We start from the raw sequence: 21,891 nt of genomic DNA on the forward strand, positions 1-21,891 counted from the left end.
ACTCCCTCTCCCATCTCCCATCTCTTCTATGGCTAATCAGATTTCATCCCCTGTGTTGGTAGCTTTTTCTCTATTTTTCTTTTCTGGACTCCTAAATAGTCATCCATATGATATTCCTGTTTCTCCAGCTGTCCCCTTGTGGACCTCCAGATCATCTGATCTACATACTGACAACTTGCTCTTCTCTCTCTCTCTCTCTCTCTCTCTCTCTCTCTCTATCTATCTCTCTGTCTTTCTGTCACTCAATCCATATCTCAAACAGAAAACAAGTCACATCCTTGTGCCGACACAGTCACTGAAGCACATGATGGCAGTTCAGTTGCATGTCTAAACCCATGAAATTTAGCAAGCGAAATCTAAAATCCAATCTGATGTGAGGATTTCGCCCAGCTGTCTGAAACTTGTTTTCTTCAGCTGCCTCCTCTCGCTTTCTCTCTTTGCTTTTTTCCCTCTATCCATCTGATTTGGGATTCAAGAACGTAATCCCTCAATCATAGTCATTTGTTTTCTTCTCCCCAGCATTAATCATCGTTAATCACCTCATCATTTGCTCAAATGGCTTGGTTAGTACAAAACGTAATTCAGAATGGAGTTGAAAAGCCCCCTTTTTAAAAAGATGGATTCATTTTATTAGAGATTTTGTTTGGGTACTCCTTGATACCAATACAGATACCTAATACTGAAATGATTAACTTACTTAATATTAAAGAATTAAGGCCATCAGGGAACATGCTGTTCTGTTTATGTTGATTGCTGCTGTTTGCTTTTAGCAACAAACTCGTGCTGAGTTTTGTATTCACGACTTACGGGTGTGATGTAAGAAGTAAGATGTTATGGTGCAGAGAAAGATCGGAGCTTGCAGTACTGGAGTGCTCTTATGTTAAAGATACTGTTTAGCCTTCATAAAATGATTTATCAGCTGGCTTGTGCTGTAGGAAGATGAGGTATTTTTGTAGATCCTCGTGATATTTTTGCAGAGCAGTTTGTAACTTGTTTTGCTGTGATCATTAATCATCAAGCAAGCCCAAATCACTGTAATTTTTTGTCATCTGTTTGTATATACTACGTTCTGTGGGTTACTGGTTTGAATTGCCCTCCTGGGATGGTGGGTTTATTTCCTGCCTCCACCTTGCATGTTCTCCCTGTGCTTTGGGCTTTCCTCCCACAGTTCAAGGACTTATTGATTAGCTTCTTTAAATATTCCTTTTGTGATTGCAAACTGCAATTGGCTGACATCCCCATCCTGTCTATCCCCCATGTTGTCCCCCGAATCCCCTAGGATTGTCGCGAGGCTCTCTTTGACCCTGTGGAGGATGAGCGGTACAGAAAAAGGAAGGAGGGATAGTATCACATGCTATCAGATGTTAGTATCAGAACATATTTGTTATGAGTGAACAAGCATAGTTTTGGACCAATACCTGATACCAGTATCAATATTAATGTACCGCTAGGTTTTAAGTTTCACTTGAAGGAAAAGATCTAATAACTACTGACATTTTGAATCTAATATTTCCCTGCTTGTCTGGATGCAGTAGATGGCAAGACTTGGTATCTTGGAATAATACACTGGGGTTAAAAAGGTGAACACAGCTCTAAATGAAAAAGCTGAGGCACTCACTATAATTTATAGATGAACGTAATGATCTCATCCATCGCTTGGCTATGTAATAAGCGTAATGATCTCTTTCAGCGCTAGACGATCAATGCCAATCCTTTCTCTTACCTTTTCTTAGTCAATGAATTACTTCTCTGCATTCCTTCTACAGTAATAAAATCATCTTGGGTGCTTTAAATGCGAGGCTCATGTTACTGAAGTCCTCTAGCAAACCATATCATATAGGAGTCAATTGTTGCTTGGCAAGCCGAGTCACATGACCACGCCAGGTCCCATGAGAGCAGAGTACGAGGAGAGATGAAGCCTGGGTCAGATGATCAAACGTGATGAGGAAAATTGAAATGTCAGAGGAAAACTGTGACAGGAAGAAGGAGGAGAGGAGCAAATTGGCATAGCGAGAGAATATGTCTATAAATTGCGAATGTCTCAAGAGTTTGGCCTGGAGAAATAACATGAATAAATAAAAATAAAAGCAAGATGATAAAATTATTGCTCTGGGGTTGATGTTTTGATCCATGGAGCTGCACTTGGGCCCTTGAGCAAAGCATTTAACTCTCGGTGATTGCAATGTATTTGTCTCTGCTGAATGAGTAAATGTAAATGCAAGAAGACAGTGTTGTAAATTTGACACAGTGTATTTTAGGGGGCAAGAAGTCTTCAGGTATTGAAGAGGACCATATAGGAGTCTTTGTACTGACCTAAAACTCATAGGTTTCTCTAAAGAAGCAAAACTCCAATTCCATTGCAGTTAAATAGCCTCTTTATCTCTCTGTATACCGTCCATGTGTGCACAGAGCTGTGAAAGAACTGCAAATGTGAAAGCAGCCCAGATTGAGCTGCTGCCATAGCGTCTGTACCGACCCAATCTGATTTCTGATCAGAGCTGTGAAAGGAACACAGACATATGGGGGGGAGCAACAAATTGAAGGCACGAAGTCAGTCGTGTTGTTTGGAGAAGGAGGCAGCACTGTCCACACTGCCAGCATGATATCTGCAGGGTGAGATGGAGGCAGCTGGGAAGTGTCAGCTTTGAGCAGGCCTGGGGTTGTGGAGTTCACGCACGTCTGCTGCTGCTGCTGCTGCTGCATGATGCGGAACTGGTGCTAGAGGTTGTCGAGGTTAACAATTTAACATCAGTCCACCAAAGGCTGCACTCAGTGTAACAGTTACACATGGGAGCCAGTGTCAGTAGGATATATTAAGACAGTTTATTTGGGCTTTTACAACCAATATGGCCAGAATCCACAGTGGGGTCGTATCATTGGCAGAAATAGGCAAGCATGAATAAAGTCAAATTTTGTTTCTTAAGTGCCAATAGTTTTCAGGAATCAGGAAATGTACTCATGTTTTACAGCAGCAGAAACCCACAAATAACTCCAAAATTAATTCCACAGAGCCTCTTTCTAAGGTACATAGCCATGGACCAGTAGTGGGATTTTGGAACAGTGTCCCTTGGAAAGCTACATAATCAGTGCTAAACACTGATTTTTGACCCACAACCGAATGTGTATTCATGCATACATTATGGGTTGTTTAAAGCTTCCTGCCACAGAAGATGCAACATAGTTTTCGGTTAAAACATTTTGTTATAAGGATTAATGATGCCACCTATCTCTACACAAAGCCCCAAAATCAGCAAAGAATAACGAGATGCTCGTGAGTGATGCAACAGTAAAACATTTGCTCTATTGTCAGGATGTCACAATCAACAAGCACCAAGAGAGCAAGTTTGTCTCGGTGGAAGCCGATGATATACAATCATTCCCCTGTCAATCACAGCAACACTAGCTAATCATGGATGCTCATGAATGAGGAAGATGGCAGATATTGCTTTTATGCCTTTTATTGGAAAGGTGTAGTTGTTTGGCCTCATGTGTCTTCGGAGGAAACGTTGGTAGCTGGTGTAAGATGGAGGAGAGCTAGCTGGTGGGAATCGACAGGTGACCAAACCAGGAAAAATATTTTGCTAAACATATTGAGGTGTTTTTTTGTTTTTTTTTTGGCTAAATCTACTGCTGAGTTTCATTTGACTTTGACAAACAGTTCTGTTTTTTTTGACAAAGTTCAGGCACTTCATTTCATGGGTTACTCTCTGGAAGGGGTGTTTCCGTGCAATCCATCAACCCATACAGCTTATTTTTATGGAGATGGTTTCATTTTTCTTTTCTCACCAGCATTCCCACTCACTGTTATTATCACCCTGGTTTTGCTTAATGTTATTTTAAACTTTTTTTGTCCTGTATTTTTACTCACTTCTGTGTTTTAAGCTGTTGTATGTCACACGCTCATGGTGATGGATCACAAATGGGAGTTTACATACACCTCTATGATCAAAAGTGCCAATAATTCTGGAGTTGATTTCACATTGTTGTATTTCTGTGAGAGATAAACTTGAGGAACTACTGGGAATAATGTATCACATAAATAATGTGCATGACCTTGATGCACTTAATCCGGTTTGTGTCTGTCTCACCACAGCTATCTGAGTGTCCTTGCCCAAACTGAGCATGTCGTTATTTTTGTTCTGTCTCTTCATTTGCTTCATTTATCAGTGTCAGCGTGAATTATAGATGAGCCAGCCGCCACGTTTATCCAGGGCACTTAACACTACTGAGCATCATTCTGAAGCTGTTGCTTTTTTCTTCCTTTTTTTTTCTTATCCCCATTGACAGGCATCTTGGTCTTAGTGTATTTTTGGATTTTTCTCCCAAATGATTGAAGAGCTGCTCTCTTGAATGCCAAGAAGAAAAGATGAAGAATAGTTTGCCAGTGAATAATAACTCTTGCCTGCCATCTCACCAGGCAGCTTCACTTAGCATGCAGATTTTTTCCCCATTAGTGACCCCAAATAGTCAGTCGGAAAAAGGTGCTGTTTTCTCTTAGTTGTCACACTCTGGGGAGTGTAATGGTATAACTGAAGGCCTGTGCTGTTTTCCCTTCCAATGCAGTAAAATTACAGACATAGATTGCTGTTCGTCATTTGCTGCTGGGCTGAAAAGCAACATCGCTTGGCCTTAGGTCGCTGAATTGGATTCATCACTCTCTATCTGAAGCAATGGGGTAGCCAACTCTGCTAGCGAAAAAGAAAAAGCTCTTTTATATTGCGTCTGGGTCTTGTGGGATTTGAAGACCCGGTTAGCGGTAACAGATGACTGAATGGGGGAGCCAGACTGCTCAGGCTGATAAGGTCTTTCTCTGTAAAAAAAAAAAATAAGCATGTGGCAAGACCAGAAATATCACAGGTTCATTTCAAGCAGCCCTCGAAAAGTCTTCTGGCATCACCTCGTCCTGTGAGTGCTTTCACTGTGTGCAGAAGGGGATCCTCCAAAAACTTGCAGAAACCTCACGGTATTAACAATAAGCTTTTCTTCTGAGGTTCTATTCCTTTTCCCAGCCATATTTAAGCACTTGAGCAGGATGTTTTTTGGATCTGGGAACGGAGAGAAAGCAGGCATTCTGTCTCAAAATTAGAAGAAACTGTTGCTTTCGTTCTGCGCTGCTGGCTCTGGTTCTTCTCCAGACGCTAGCATCTTGTTTGAGCTGATGGAACGAGGCCGTTTCCATGCATCTGTGGAACACCTGTGACAACACAAACCATCACACTCCGACTGTTCATGCATGAACAGCCATGTTTTTTTTTCCCCCAGTAATTGTTGCAAAACCAATGGCCTTTACCATTTCCCAGTCTTCATTCTCAATTTACCCAAGACCCTTTGCCTGATTACAGCTATACAGCTTTGCCCAAATTTGATGAGCATCTCTGAAACACGTCTGATTGATGCAAAAGACTTGAAAAGACTTCTTTATGCGAGGCGGTGCGCGAAGGCTCTTCATTTGAAATCTAAAAAGTTTGAAGTTTTATTCTATGAAAAGCCTGGTGAAAAAATGACGATGTGTGCCAATTAGGACTGCCTTTTGCCCTCTATCCGAGAGGATCTGCCAGGACAGAGAATGAGTTATGCAAGCGAACGGCAGAGAGAGAGAGAGAGAAAGAAAATGAAAGCTTGAGAGAGCGGAGAGAAAGAGTTCATTACTGTAAATGCAAATGAAATGTTCCCTGCGTATAATAGCTTGTCACTGTCAGCTTTGATAAAAGAAGAGACTTAGTTGTGAGTGTGGGTTCTCACATTTTGCTGTGTGTGTGTGTGTGTGTGTGTGAGAGAGAGAGAGAGAGAGAGGGCACTATGAACAGCAAAAAAATAAAATAAAAATAAAATCTTTCTGGATTGAAGTACCACTCCCAATAATCGCTATGCTGTTTCATGTCTTGATTTTTCCCCCGCTTAAGCTGTAGGTGGAATAGTTTCCATTTGGCCTTTTAGAATGTTTGCTGCTATAAAATGGGTTTCTGTTTTCTGATCCATGTAACCTCTGAACCTCACTTTCATTTTTGTTAAGGTTAATTGCTTCAAGTGAATTTGTGTAATGCTATTGATACTAGAGGCATAAAATAAAACATTTATTCCTCTAGCTTGGATCTGAGGATAAATGGAGCGGCAGTGTTGTGTGAGTGAAGCACAGAGAGAGAGGGATGGGTGGACAAACCCGGACACATGGGGCAAACAGATTTTGTGTAGTTTTATATTGGCCACTGGAAATACATTCAACAACTAGAAGTCTACTCCGTCTTGACTTCGAGAAAACAACAATTATCATGTTGTATGTATCTATGGTAACCTAGAATCAGTTTACAGTCAGTGAGTTATAGTGTATACTTCCATATCTTGCCACTATATATTTTTTGACTAGTCAAATTAATTAGCACGAACAGATGCACATCTTAGGATAATGTGACAACACTGACACTGAGCAAAATCACTTTCAGCAGAAAGCTGTCATATAACTCTCCTGCTAGCACCATATGTACAGTATGTTCGCTTGCAGTTAAACATCTTAAAAGAAAATGAAGACTCGGAGATCTTTTCCATGCAATGCCAAGACCTGAGTCTATTTAAAGCCATGCTCAGCCGATTAAACTGGTGGAATCAGGTGTGGCTCTTGCTTTGAAAGAATGAAAACCTGCACCCACACAACCCTTTGTGTATAAGATTGAACACCCTTGCATTATGATGATGATGATGATGATGATGATATATTGGTTTCTTTCCCTAAGTCTTTATTAATTCACTTAACTAGCTAACACCAGCGTTACATTCCATTAGCTACCACCTAAAATATGGGGGAAGCTGTTGATCATTTCTGACCGTTTTGAGAGGATATATTTCAGTGGCGTTCCTAATAAATATACTTAATTGACCTTAACGATGTATATTTAATTATAGTAAATACTCTATTTGATTTATATGATCTATATGATCTTAACTATATATAATGCAAGCCAAATCGAACATACATGGATCGTTTTTTTTTTCATTCACGTTAACGATTGCATAACTTTCTCTATTCACCTTTATAGAAAGCAAGGACAAGTGCAAGTTGAGACCGTGCAAGAATAGGAGAAGGGGGCGTGGCTTCGTGTTATTATGCCATATCAGAGAGCTCAGATTCATATGTTGTTTATCTCTTACTGATGCTTTTTTTTGTTGAGAAATAGACTATTCTTTTAGTGTCTCGTTTCACTGATAAGCATTCTTGTGTTACATTACAGTGCCTCTAAGGATAATGTGCAAAGATTGGTAATATAATAAAATCAGAGTAAACGTGAGTACATCGTAGTGGAAGATTGTATGCGTCATTCTTTTGCACAAGCCTAGATGAAGCACAGTGAGATGTTTTGAAGAAATGTTGAGAAGAAATTTTGACTATGCTAGTCATTCTATACTGTATTACGCTTGACCCGTTCCTGCAAACAAATTCCCCACAGCACAGTACAACTCCCCTGCTCCGGCTATTCACTTACGCTTTCTAGTCTGTCTAATATGATCGTGATCACCTCAGCTGGATTCTGATGCTTGTCTGGTTCTTTAGACACAAACATGCCACCTGAACTCACATCACTCCTGTCTGACATGGATGCCAAGTATAATGAAGCCAACTGTCAAGCACCAGTCTCTAAGCGTGGCCATACAGCCTGCAGTGGTGAGCTAAAATTGCAGCCCAAACCCCTCCGCCCTCTCTCCAAAGGCTATTAAAGAATGCAGTGCTTAATAGAATCAAAATAAAGAATGAACAAACAGCAGGAGCGCTGGTGTGTGAAGAGTGTTAAACGCAGCAATCATTACAGTGGTTATGGAGACAGGGATGGAGGGAGGGAAAGTAGCATTGTAATGACTGAGAAGTTAGGGTTGCAGGATCCTTCTTTATTAACATCCAGCACTTGGCAAACGCTCTCTCAGCCTCACTCCAGCCCCATGGCCAGTGGCAGCCATGCCGCTCTGTACCCTGAACAGGTGGCTCCTGGGCACAGGGATAATGAACCACTCCATCTAAGACAGGGGATCCAGCTGTGGATCCTTCTCCTCTCCACCCCGTCTCTGTTTGGGGGCAGGTGCATACCTTCAGGGCATTCTGGGAAAAGTAGAGGACGCATGATGCAGTTTCGATTGCACTCAATTTAGATCCTCAGGGAGGTCCATCTGTCTCAAAGTGCCTATACTATCCTGAGTGCCAGCGACTATCCTCTATCACAATCGATATGGAGTTTGTCCTAAATGCGAACTGGGTTATGGGTACGGACTGAATAGTGGCTCAGTGGTGACACATCAGGGCAAATTTCCAAGATAGCGCACAGAAGGTGAGGCAGCCTTTGATCAGACAGGTATTCGAGCCAGGACAGAGGTTTCAAGGGTAATCTGCTCCGACAGGCGTGAAAGTGGATAAGGAACAGGTTCAAATTTTTTACCCACAGACGTTTTTGAATATATTAGCATGATCCCAGAAAGTTGCATCTCGCTTGGTGACTCTGATAAGCAGGGACCGAATCCAGTAGAACCAGCATAAGATTTGGATGAATCTTTACTTTAAGCCAGCAATGCAGCTTACCTGAGTATTTATAGTAGTGGATATCAGTTTGCATTATACACATTAAATGAAAGATGTTAAAAAGCTATGTTTTTATTTCAGCTTGTTATTAGTTTGACTTATTATGCCTTTACGTCGAAAGCGACCCTTATGTACATTATACAGTTCTGTCTATTTAAGTGTTTGGAGAAATGTAATACATCAAAACCCCGACCAAACACATTTAAATGAATTAAGATTTATTCAACATATTAGTGTCAACTGTATCAGTCTTCCTGTCTATTACGATCAGGAACAGCGTCTAGGAATAAGAATCATAACCTAATATTCCACGATGACGATAATATGTCAAAGTAATGGGATAATAAGTGAGGAATAATATACAACAGAGCATGCAGTTTTTGGAAATAATCCACGTGATTCAAATCATTAATACAGGAAACCAACTGATCAGTGATCACTTTCCAGGATTCATCATTAAAAAACTGTGTTTTCAGCTTCTATCTTGCAACAACTCCATCGCTTTCTCTCTCTCTCTCTCTCTCTCTCTCTCTCTCTCTCTCTCTCTCCTCTCACGTGCCAGAAAAGAAGTTTTTTGGATAGCCAATAACACATCCTTGCTTGCCAGTTTTCTAAAAGTGCTGTTGATAAGTTGTTGATAAAACTGGCCAACTAAGTTAACAAAATTTGGTGTGAATGTGGAGGTATAAAAAAAAAAAAACACCCCCACATAAATCTTAGGGTTGAAATGTTAGCAGTAATTCTGTTTTATTTAAAAATAAAATTTAAGAAGAAATAGGTGATGCTTAGTGACTGCGGTCCAGACAGCATCTGTGTTCTCACGTTTAGTTACACTGATGTCATTCTTGATTTAAAATAATCACCGCTCCAGAGAGATACAAAGAGAGAGAGAGAGAGAGAGAGAGAGAGAGGAAAGAAGGAAGGAAAATCCCCACTTTTTCTCTAGCTTCTTCTCACTTTGTGGCTTTTCTCACTCCTCTTGTGAGCTGCGTGACAAAGCAGTGAAGTAAGGAGTTTCCAGCTGGAGCAACGTCTGGCTGGAGGTACGCTGAGCTAATTCTTGCGGAGATTATGCCGCTCCCCTCCCTTCCGCTCTCTATCATCTCCTCCTTCCCTGGCTTTGTCTGTCAGATTTGTCAGCCCGAGCAGGGTTGGCGTAATGAGTTGAGTAGTTAGGAAATCTGCTTGTAATCAAAGTGGCCTAATTTGCTTGATGATGGGCTGTATGTGGAGAAGACGATCAGGCCAACTGCTGTGCTGTAGAGCTGCACAGAAGTGAAACTTCTGACATGTTTTTTATTTTTATTTCAAGCTGTGAATTTGAGAAGAGACCTCAGGGAATTCATGACTCTGGGAGTCGGCTGGGAGAATTCAAGATACATCATTGCTCATGTCCACTGGGATTGTATGATGTGTAGTATGTGTCTGCTGCTGAAAACATCATTCATGTATATCATCAAGTTTAGTAAAACTTCCATTCAAAAAAAATTTGCAGGAAGATTTCTCGTTGCGATGTTATTTGCTGGGGTGCTACACAAGTCACTGTTAAGGGCAAACCCAGTTATTAAAATATTAAAAAAAGCATTGTGGAATTCTCGAATCTGATTGGTCAGATTCATTTTCTCTGTTGTTCTCGTATGATATCATATCCCTAGCAACAGCTCGTCCATAGGAACTTGGATTTGAAGATGTTTATTTGAAAATGTGTGACTTGTTTAATTCAGGATATGATAAAGCTTTCTGTAAGGTGGCTTTTATTTCAGGATTTGTGGAAGGAGTCTCCAGTATCAGCATTTCCTCACCACTGGAAAGTCTTCAGGACAGAGGACTTTGTGGTTTCTTAGTAACATGACAAGCCATGTTATTTCTTATTGTCTTTTAAAAACCAAGAACCTTAAACCTAAATATTAATTATTACATAAAAATAATGAACGCTGATGATATTATTAGACCATCAGATCATCAGATGTTCCTTACATGGTTATCATGAGACATACACCTTTTAAGAAAGAGGGGTTGAGCAAAGCAGCTGATTTCTGGCCCTGAAAAATGTAAACAGAAGCAGGAAATTACGAAACGGCAAAATATTTCATGCCGATATCCTCATTCTTTTTTTAATACAGTGTCTTCGAAATGATATCCTTATTTCAGGCCTAGTAAAACTTCTCCACATTACACACCGCACCTTTAATACTGCTATGAGTATGTGTGCTGTTGAGATTTCCAGCAGTTAAGATATATGAACTAATTGGTGTGCAAACAGAATACTTATTTTACACTACCATTAAAGGATTTCTCAGACAGATTCACAAAGATCCATCTTGCTTTTTTCCTGAATAACAAAATATATTCTCTGACCGATAACTGGACTCATGCTTATGGGGCATTTTCTGGGTGGTGTTAATATCACAGCTTTGTGTGATCAATATAGAGTTGCATTTGGGTGTTGAAAGAGCTGTGTGTATTTTGTTTTAGAGTGTATTCTCTCTTCTTATTTCATCAGAGAATCTGGCCTTTTCTACCCCCTACACCCTACCCCCTCCATTTTTGATCTGGAGGATGTGGACTGATATGTGTCGTCCCTCTCCTGTCGCCCCTGGAAACAGGGACATGCATCATGCCAGGGATGCGGCGAGATGAGTGCGAAAAACGGAGAGGAGCGATCTCGAGGCTGTCTGTCATGCTAGAGCAGGAAGCAGGCAGGCTCTTCACTAACACCGTAATGGAAGTTGCCAGCTGAGAGCGTGCTGAGAGAGATGTTAACCTTCCGAGATAGCGCGCACATTAAAGATGCATTACAGAGAGCTTTGAACTTAAATGAGAGGGCTGATTTGTGTCCTGAAGGAGCCCGGATAGGAAGGCGCCCTCTCGCGGTTGAGCATTTTGGATTTTTTTAAATTCTTTTTTTCATTTCTCTAAATGTCACAATATGGCCATTTGTCTTCACTGTGCACGTTCCTTCGTTGGCATGTCAGCTTGAACAGAGATGGATGATGCAGGCGGTGTTTTTTTTGGGCTCCAGCTGGTGTGTGAACTCACAGCCCTGTTGCTAGAGGCCTGGTTGAGCCCACGTTCTGTGGTAGGTACAGCGGAAGCTTTAGGAAGCTTGAGGGATTCTTGAGTCGATGAAAAGGCCGTGTCCGAGGAGATAAATGACCTCAGATGCGAAACAGAGCAGGACACTGAGAGATTGCGTGTGTGTGTGTGTGTGTGTGTGTGTGTGTGCTTGAAAAGCTATGTGGCTGGGGTGGAGAGGGGGAGGAAAAGTGAGCATAAATAATTGATGGAATATACTGGCATATTGGTGCAGATGAACAGTCACAGTGGTGTCAGTATGCACTGATGGGGGTGTGTGTATTTTTTTTAAAATTATTATTATTATTTTTTTTTTTTTTTATGATGACCTCATTATTTAGTTCATAAAATATACATTCACATAGCATCTCATGAAATTATTTTATGGATTGGATCCACATTTTCTCCTGATCTCCTGCCAGCACTGATAAATATTCATTTTTCCTCTTCCTCTTTTTTTTCTTTTTTTTTCCAGCATGACACACGAACAACCATGTGGCCAAGTGTCACGAGAACATCACTGCAATCGTTTAATCTAATTAAAGACGTTTTTCTGTGTTGATTTTTGTTTGCATGTTGCATTTTCTCTCTCTTTTTGTATCTCCTAATTTGAATTCAATTAAACCACCTGAAAGCACGCGCACACACACACACACACACACACACTGATTTTTCTTTCTGTCTTTGACACTTTGTGGTCATTCTGTTCTTTAAATCAGCTGAACCCTGAAAAGGCTTGACATTTGTTTGGCCCAGTTGCTTCTTTGTCTTTTGCCTGTTGACCTCCCCCCTGGTAAAAACCCTACTCCACTAAGTATTCCCAACAGCTTTTATCCTCGCTCTTTTTTCCCCTCCCTCTTTCCCCCTCCCTCCTCTTTGTTAGAGGTCTGTACGCTCCCCCACTCTTCTCCTCCAGTCGAGGCGGGGAGAGCGTTGTGCGCACAAAAAAAAAAAAAAACTTGGAATATCCGATGCTCAGACGGACCACTAAAGTCTCCTCGGCTAGTGTGTCCTCTCTCTTTTTTTTTTTTGGCTCAACTCCTCTCTCAGACGGATGGCTCCTGCGTCTCTGGCTGGTCGTAGCTCTCTTGTCTTCAGCCACTGTGCTTAAGCTGTGCCGGCTGATCGGTGTGCGCGCTGACACCGGGGGGGATCTCTGACATGAATAGTGCCTGTCGGAGCAGTTGCTTTGACTGATGGTGAACGTTCCATGTGAGGATCGGAGCTCGAGACACGAGAAGAAGCGCGGAATCAAGAGCAGAGGCTCGTAACAGACGCTTCAGAAAGCAGGAGCCGGAGTGTAACGGAGTGAGGAAAAACAAGGAGCTGCTTCTACTACTAAGGGGATTTTTTAAATGTAATAAAGCAGAAAGCAAGCCAAGATGGAACACTAAAAGTGTTTTTATTTTTTTTAATGCTTTTTCTTCTCTCTTGCTGCCAGACTTGTTTTCTGTTCAGCATCAGCTGCTCGGAGCCGGGGCTCTGCTTTCAGGACCAGCTGTGCTCCCGCTCTGTGTGTTTGTGAGTGTTGGTGGGTGGGTGTGCTGGAGTGTACTGTATGTGTGCTTGTGTGAGGGTTTGTGTGTGAGAGTGTGTGTGTGTGTGTGAGGAGCGATGGCTGAAGGCTGCAGCTGCCAGTGTCCAGCTTGAGCAGCCGGTATCTAACACGTGCTGCAAGAAATCAACCTGGCACCAAGTCAGTCAGGTGACAGCGCAACAGGACGAGGGGACGAGGGGACAAGGGCAAAGCCAGGAATACGCGTTTCTCGGTTTCCTCCCTCGGACGACAAGGTTCAAGCAGGGAAAGACTTCTTTCCTGATTACTGATTCGCTGTGAGTTTGTGGATGTAAAGCACAAAGTGCACAGATGTTGACACATGCAAATCTGTAACATTCCCAACATGGAAAATTTGCGGAGAGTTCATTGGCCGTAGGAACACGACCCAGACCCTGTCCCTTTCTGGATATTATCAGGAACAAAATGTTTTGCACTGAACCCACTTTAAATTTTTCGCTTTGTTTTTATGAAAGTCAGTACAATCAGGTTTTGTCCCTCCATGCTGGATCAGTGTTCCTCCGGGAGCAGTGTTTGAGGATTTGATTTTCTGCCCCTGAGGTGTCCTTTACATTCTCAGCGTGGCGTACTTGGGGGGAAGCGTGGACTGGAGTATGACCAGCTGTCACTACCCGACGCCGCGGCCAGAGCGGGACCGCATGTACCAGCACAAAGTCTCACTGGTGGTGCGCTACTTTATGATCCCCTGTAACATCTGCCTCATACTGCTGGCTACATCCACGCTGGGCTTTGCTGTGCTTCTCTTTCTCAACAACTGTAGGTCACTCATAATATCTGTGTGTGTGTGTGTGTGTGAGATTGTAGATCAGTGTAGATTTTGTATTGCATAACTCCCTGTAGGTTAGTAGCTGAATGAAATCTGTCATTTTATGTCGGTGTGTGTGTGTGTGTTTGTGTGGTATGTGTAATGGACCTTTTATCAGAGTGCTGTTCAAAGGAAGAGCTATCTTGATGGATGGATAGCTCAATAAGGATCGATGGCAGTCGAAAAGTAATCCCTAATGCCTAAAATTCGATCTAGCAAACTGACATCTCAGATGATTGAGGATGACACAGATAAACTGGCCTCATCTTCTAAAGTGCCTCAGTTCTTCTGTCTAAACAAGCGCTCCGGTGGCATTCTGTCTCGCCGCAAGCCGGTGGCATTTACTCTACACAGCAGGATAAAGTGGGCAGATTAAATGCCTTTGGTGGAGGAAAGCCTGGCATTAGTGTCAGCGCTCACTGTATCTGCTTGAATGAATAGCTAGAGACTTTGCTTTCTGGCATTCCCTTGTGTACGGCACATTCCCCAGCAAGGTGCACCGTCTGATGCCATGCTTACACGGGACAAAATGCCTTGAATGCTGTTGACTCTTAATTACATTCACTTCTATTGTGCATGCTTAAACACACAAGATCATTAGGATCATATATATATATATATATATATATATATATATATATATATATATACATGAAGTGTCGGTTATTTTTGCTCAGTGTACCACAGATATGAGGTTATATATTTCTTTTCCAAAGAAAGATATACTTAATATGTGCTTGGTGAAGTGAAAAAGGTAGAAAGGCGCTGTGCTCTCGCTCTGTGGCCCATTAACAACCTCCGGCTATTCAATCGTCTCGACTCGCACTCCTCCGTGGAAGCAGGATGCTGCTACATTAGATCTTGATTAAAAGACCTTAAAGGGCCTTTCTTGCGATTCGGGAAAAAAATAGAGCGAGAGCTCACTCGTTCTTTTCCTTTCTCTCTGTAAAGGTGCTCGAAATATGAAGTTCATTTATAACTCCGGTCGTCTGAGCGAACCGTTTCTGCCCAGACAGACTGCATTAGATTTAAATACAAACTTGGTTAGAATATTCCATTCCCGTTCGCTGGGTTTTTGGAGTTCAGAGCAAAAGAATGATGGAGGCATGGGAGGGCTATTAAAATGGAGAGGAGCAGCGTAGCACGTGAAAGCTTGTTGGAGAGGGACACAGACCTGAAGTTAGTCATTTCCATTTCATTTAGCAGGCAGAAACAGTTCATTGGCACTGCCAAATGCATCTGTCTACAATCATAGAGCTGGGGCTCCCAGTGAGAACACACACACACACACACACACACATATATAAGACATATAAATGTGAATTTAAATGCCATAGCTTTGGATGAAGGAAAAGAAAATGGAACTCTGTAGAAGATGAAGAGCGAGAAATCTCATCTCTTGGCATGAGAGATTTACATATGAATCATGTTGGGAATATTTATATTCTCTCTGCCCCTGGACATTTTGTCTGTCTGTGTGTGTGTGTGTGTGTGTGCATGTGTGTGTGTGTGTGTGTGTGTGTGCATGTGTGTGTGTGTGTGTGCGTGTGTGTTTTCGAAGTGTCACTTTGAAAGAAACGGTGCTCTTTTTAGTTGTGCCCTTGTTTTCAAATGAAAATTTGTAAATGGCACTTCATTATTCATAGCATGATACCCAATCCCCCTTCCCTATTTTTCTCTCTATCACTCGGTACCTCTTGCTCCTCCTCTCTCTATCTCTCCTCTCCAATCCTGGCCTCCTTCCTTGCTCACGCTTAGAGGCTGACAAGCAATTTGAAGTGAGCATAATATGAAACTCGATTCTGCCACTCCAGTTCTAAGGAATGCAGGATCCTTGTGCGGCCCTCTGTGTGTGTGTGCGTGTGTGTGTGTGTGTGTGTGTGTGTGTATGTGTGGCTGCCTGCATAACTGATGAGAGTTTTTATGCATGAGTTACCACTGCCTGTAAGGAGCAGGGCACCGGGGATGCTCTTCTACTAGAAAGATCCATGTACTTGCATTGTTATAAACTGAGTTCCAGAGTTTCCAGACTTTTTTGTCGATATTCCTGTGAGGAGATGTGTGCTGTGTGAACACGTGCTCTACGTGATAAAACTTTCCTCCATGGGTGGCAGGTCTTTCAGTTTTATAGAGTAGCCAAGCTTTGGAATTCACTTCCCGCAGAGCTTCTGTGAAATTTTCTCCTTCAAATCATAGCTTAAATTCATCTTTATTTTTCTCTCTCACTGCTTTTACCCCCTTATTTGACAGTTCTGTTTTTCTCTTATGTATTTCATCTCTCAGTGCACCTGCATATCATCTGTTTTAACGCTCATTCTCGAACCGCCTGTGGGATTCAGACTTTTTTGTCTTACTACGGTACGGGTTGGTAGCAGCTCCCTGACATAATTATCGCTGCACAGCAAATAGAGCCTGGGGTGCCAAAACTTTAATCTCAACCACAAATCCAGAGGTTATTGAAGGGAAACCGTATTGGGTCAATATCAGACAACAAAAAAACACAAAAAGCCATAGATTTTCTGTGAGCTGAAGCTGAAATGATGTTCTACACTATGCATGGAGCGTTCTCTCTTTCTTCGGGAAATTCTGAATATTAAATAAATAAACAAAGCGAAACAAACAAATAAATAAATAAATAAACAGCATGGGAGATATGAGTAATGGACCTGGCATCAGTGTTTCGAATGAACCATAAATACTGATGTATTGCTGCATTGTTTTGTATGTGTGTGCAACGTATGTGTGAGAAAAAGAAGGAGCCTTGTTTTAAATAGGCGTGTGATAGGAAAGAAATTGCAGTCCAGATAAACCATGTAAAGTGTCTGTGAAGGGTGTTAAATTGTACATTTCCTCGCCTCTGGGGTGGTAGCTTTTACCCAAAAAGGTAACTACCCTCCAATTGATGTCCAGGTCTGCCTGTATGATATCTGGGCAATAAGTATAATCAAATTCAGCAGAAGTCACAGGAGCTACATAACGCTTTCTCTTCAACTTATCTTCATGTTACATTGTGCCATACTGTACATTATAGTTCAGCACTCTGTTTATTTTAGTGTATAATAAATTCTTTGTGGAATCAGAATACCAGATACCAGAAACCACTTTTGGGAATATAGTCCTACATTCATACATTTCCAGCTCCAAACACTGCCGCCCGCTTATATAACCACCTGAGACTTCTGGAGAAGTAAATGACAGCTCATGAGCTTTGCTCCTGTATTCTCAGGCAGTTTTGTCTTTTTTGCTTCTCATTATCTTCCTCTGAGCCGGAGCTGAGTGCAGGCAGTGTCCGCCTCCGCCACAATGACTTCGCCGACCCATTTGGGATTGTGTTGATACGTTTCACTTAACTAATGCACTTATCTCTCTTTATCTTTTCCAGACAAACCTGGCACCCCTCCGCCTGTCCCACCTCCTGATGGTAAGTCCTCGGAGAGATCCTGTCTGATTTGCTCTAACGTTTTACCCCGGGATGATAATGTTCTTGGCGTTAGCCCCAATGCTTTCCACACAAGTTAGAGAAATTTAGCATGTCATATGCACTTAGGAATTGAAGGGATTTAATAAAACAAACAAACAAACAAACAAAAAATAGAAAGCAACACTGCTTTGATGTTGGATTTATTGCCAATTTGATTTGTCTTGGTTAGATTAGTCCCGGGTGTCAGACACAGGCTTGCCTTGGCCAGCAGCATCTGTGACTCTTGTTATATAGGCCAGAGACATGGTTTCACTTCTAATTGTGCTCTCGCTTTCTCACCTATTTCCGGCGATATAAATCTCCATCCTTAGTGAAGTATTGTTTCTTGCTACTGCCATGCACAGAAAGTCATTAATTAAACAGCAACAAATTACCAGCAAATGGCGCCTCTCTCCAAACCCTCTAAATGGAGGAAACAGCTGGTTTCTGTTGATGAATATTTATGCGTGGCACTAGATGAAATAAGGATTGGATTGGAATCCCTTGCCGCTGGCTGTTGAGATGGATCACGTTAAGATCAGACATTTGTGACTTCATCATAGCTGTCGGGCAAAGTCAGAGATGGGAAGCTCGAGCCTTAACCAACAACAACAACAACAAAAAAAACCATATTAATGATCTGAGTTCAGACCAGGGCGCTGACATTTTCTGCTGGAGAGTGAATAGTGAATAGGAATTGCCCTGAAATTGGGCAATCATATGCTTGGTAGGATGTTGTATTCTTTGTGCAAAAAAAAAAAGAAGAGAAGAAAAAAAAAAAATCCAAACAAATAAATAAATATATCTGTTTGGAGCAGCAAGTGTAGTCTTCCACAGCTGTTCCACAGCAGCCATCATCTGCCTAAAATGCTGTCCAGGCATAATTATTTTTGATTGACGGCTCGTCTGACCTCATCTTAAAGCTTCCACTGCTAGAGTGAGAGGAAACATCTGAAATTTTATCTGAGGCAAACTACATGATGAACATGTTTTTTAATGGCTGTCCCAGCTCTCATTTGTGTCAGTCATATTCTACTAAAGTATTCACTCTTTTTTTGGCGGTGATAATGGCCATAAACCCAGGAAAGTGCCTGAGAAGGAAAATTGGAGCAATGAGTGAAGCAGATCAGTGTATTCCTCCCCTGATGCTTTTCTACCAGTGGACTATTGATCACACTGCTCATTCAGAATGTATGGAGATTTCTTTGTTGCTCTCCAGAAGGCACAGTTTGTTTCTGCTTTAGTCGACCATTTAAAAGCTGCAGCTAGCACTAAATTACATTTCCAATAGTTGTGAAAGGCTTATGTTCTTTATGTGACACATAAAGTCTCTCCCTTTTCTCTCGCCGTCTCTCTTTCAACCCTCAGGCTACATCCAGAGGACATTACGCACTGAAGGAGATCAGTTAGCCAATTAGATGTATCCCTGATTCTATCCCCCTATCATTAAATATTACATTCATTTGTTGCAAGGCTGCCCAGATTAGCTGACAGGAAAATGAGAGCTGAGCAGTCCAGTGATCCAATGAACATGCCCTTCATTCCAAGGACACCTGATTATCTACAGATTTTTAATTCCTCAAAACCAGAGCACTGATGTAAAACAGTGTACTCTTGAATATTATTTTAACAGGATTCAGTCCTATTGGTGCCGCAATAACGCTGCTTGTTTTCTCCTGCTCCTGATAACGCAGGGTGTTTATGGTATGCTGAGTTGCAATTAAAAGCCTACTCTTGTCCGATAAAAGGCATTTAATCACCAGCTAAAACCTAACAAAGTAACAAAGCATCCTCTGATTAGTGCCGCCGCGTGACTGGGAGAGTGAGACGCCTCTGTCCGCTGTCATTATGTCTCTCTGAGATAAGCGGCACTAGCTACAGTGAGATTCACAGACAGAGAGTTGCCAGATTCTGGGAGTTTGCGTCTCAATAAAGGTCATCCATGAAAAAAAACTTGGCAGCATGAAGCTTGTTAATTATCTTTGTTTTGTGTAACTAAGCTGCCGTTTAGAAAAAAATCTTATTAAAGATAAAAACAAATGCTTGTTCGCAATTAGCACCTCAGACTAATGAAGTTCTTGCCAAAATGAAGACTTGGCCCAAATCTTGGAATAATCCAAGCTGAGGTGTCATTGGCTTCGGCTGAACACTCTCTAGTATCGCAGATTGCGAAAGAGCCATGAAGAGCGATCAGTTGGACTGTTGTTGTCGGGTAGCTTTTGTTTCTCTGTAATACTAGCCCATTATAAAAGTTGGCTTGTCTGTGAGCCCAGAGCCGCCACCTGTCAGGTCGAATGCGCACTGCGCTTGGGCGATTTCCACAATCTGTCCACCTGGACACTTTAAGCTTACCAGGCTTTGTTGGAGCAAAGATTCAAGGGTAAATTTTCCAAATGTTGTTGTAGTTCATAATTTAGCCTTAAAAGATTGTCGCGTATGTTATACTGAATACTCATTAGCAAACCACAGTGGTGTCATCATTTACAGACTGGGCACAGAGCCAGTTTCCATTTTGTAACTATCCAGTTTATTTGCATTTAAGTACGTTTCCACTGGGCGCAAATGCGCACCCTTTCCGAAGTTAAGGAAATCTGGATTTTGGAGTCATTATGTAGCCTGTGGCAATAGGCCACCCGACATTGTCACAACTGCCTTTAAATTAGGCCACATTGTGAAGCAATGACAGGGATTTGGTAACTCAAATCCTCCTCCAGCTTCCCGCTGTCTGCAACACATCTCTGCTCGCTGTAATGAGTGCGTTCTCTCAGAAATCAGCCTCCGATTTGGCATTTGTCACAGTGAGTGTCCCCCTCCCCAGAGACTACATTGTACCTGACACCATAATGGATGTTTGAATTGAAAAGTGACTTGATCTTGGTCTAGGAAGTGTTTGTGCAAGCTGGAGCTGTACCCTTTAACAGAGAACTGTTCAGAAAACCTGCCAAACTTTCCTCACTTCAAAAAACTTAAAAAAAATATATATATTCTTCCTCAGAAGGTGGGAAAAAATGTTAAAAATAAAAATGAAAAAACAACACAAAAAAAAAAAAACAGAGCATATACGGCCTAATTTATTCAGCGATTGATGACTCCTTGATGACATGAGACATGCAGAATTAATTATTACTGCTTTCTTATCTTAATTAAATCTTTCTATCATTGATTTTAGACAAAAGAGCCCCCAAAAAAGTCTTGCTTGTCTTTTTTTTTTGAATGTACAACCTGGTGCATGTCAGGATGTCGTGGGTGTAGCAGGTTGACAGAAAGCTGCAGGTTGGGGCTTTGAGTTATGAAGTTATGAAGTTTTATCCACACAAAAATACACCTGAAAGTCTGTTTTAGCTCACTTGTGTAGATTCAGTGTACTAAAAAAACAAACAAACTGTAAGAGCATCATGTAGGACTGTGAAAAGGGTAGAGAGATATAGGAGTATATCGCTTGCTTTGACCAATGCTTGCAGTCCATTCCATGAAAAAATAAGTTATTGCTTACTGACATTTGAAAAAGAACGCTTCTTTTTTTAAATGATGGGTCAAAACCTACATAAGAAGCCCAGACACAGATCTGCCACTGAGCCAGAGCATAGAAATGAATCCAGTTGACATTCACCGTCTGTGCATTTTTGACATGGCCTGACTCTTGCCTAGGCATCAAGGGACTCTTTCTGGCCAGTGTAGGCCATTCAAAAGGAAAATTCCTTCATCCACTTCTGCTTTGTTGCCAGACAGGCGTTTGTCCTCGGCTTCAGAAACTCTCCTCAGAGATCTCTTGGGGTCCCGTTTCACATCGCCTTTGGAAACTCTAATCAGGTTTTTTCAGTGTTTCAGCTGTTTTGTGTCACAGCTCCAACCGCTGGCTGACTGATGCATCAAAGCACTCGAAGGTACACTGAAGCAGCGAGGAAACGATGAGGCAAGGGAGGAGGCTTCTGGGATGTTGTGTAGAATTTAATTACTGTAATTACAATGCATGACAGTTATTCGTTCCACAAGATGATGAAATGTTGAGCACTAGTTCTGTAAGCTGCTGGAATGCTCCAGTGAGCACACATTCATGGGGTCTAAGGGTCAATCGACATGCTCTAGGCTAATGAGGGTGACATGGAAGCCTGTAGGTCGCTCTGAGTCTAACTTCTCTAGGGATCATTTAAGTGTAATATTCGAGTTTATCTAGTTTCCAGACAAAGTCAATTGAAGTTTTATGTTCTTCACGACTGATTACTGAGATATTGATTAGCGCAGGATCTCATTTTTACACGCTTTGATTTATGCAATGACTTATGGATCTTTGGTTCTGCTAAGACAATGTTAATTATTTCACAGACATTATTTCTTCCTATATTCTACAGCTTCCTTTTCAGTACTTATTATAAGAGATGATTTGTGATTTGCAGCACAATGTCTTGAGCCATGATGTA

At 41.7% G+C, this 21,891-nt stretch overlaps 1 protein-coding gene across 5 annotated transcripts in view; it reads left to right on the forward strand.

Moving 5' to 3' along the window:
* Positions 1-21,891, forward strand: part of agrn (agrin) — a 227,835-nt gene that overhangs the window by 70,515 nt on the left and 135,429 nt on the right. For 4 of the 5 annotated variants that reach the window (XM_058409023.1, XM_058409026.1, XM_058409027.1 and 1 more), the window contains one exon: positions 17,396-17,434. In XM_058409023.1, coding sequence (XP_058265006.1) covers positions 17,396-17,434 — 39 coding nt within the window. Of the gene's footprint in view, positions 1-12,569; positions 13,965-17,395; positions 17,435-21,891 lie in introns of those variants that run through there. The other variant, XM_058409025.1, reaches the window with a different exon arrangement.

Source organism: Hemibagrus wyckioides, linkage group LG15 (assembly GCF_019097595.1).
Source record: "Hemibagrus wyckioides isolate EC202008001 linkage group LG15, SWU_Hwy_1.0, whole genome shotgun sequence".
In the NCBI taxonomy this organism is placed as follows: Eukaryota; Metazoa; Chordata; class Actinopteri; order Siluriformes; family Bagridae; genus Hemibagrus; species Hemibagrus wyckioides.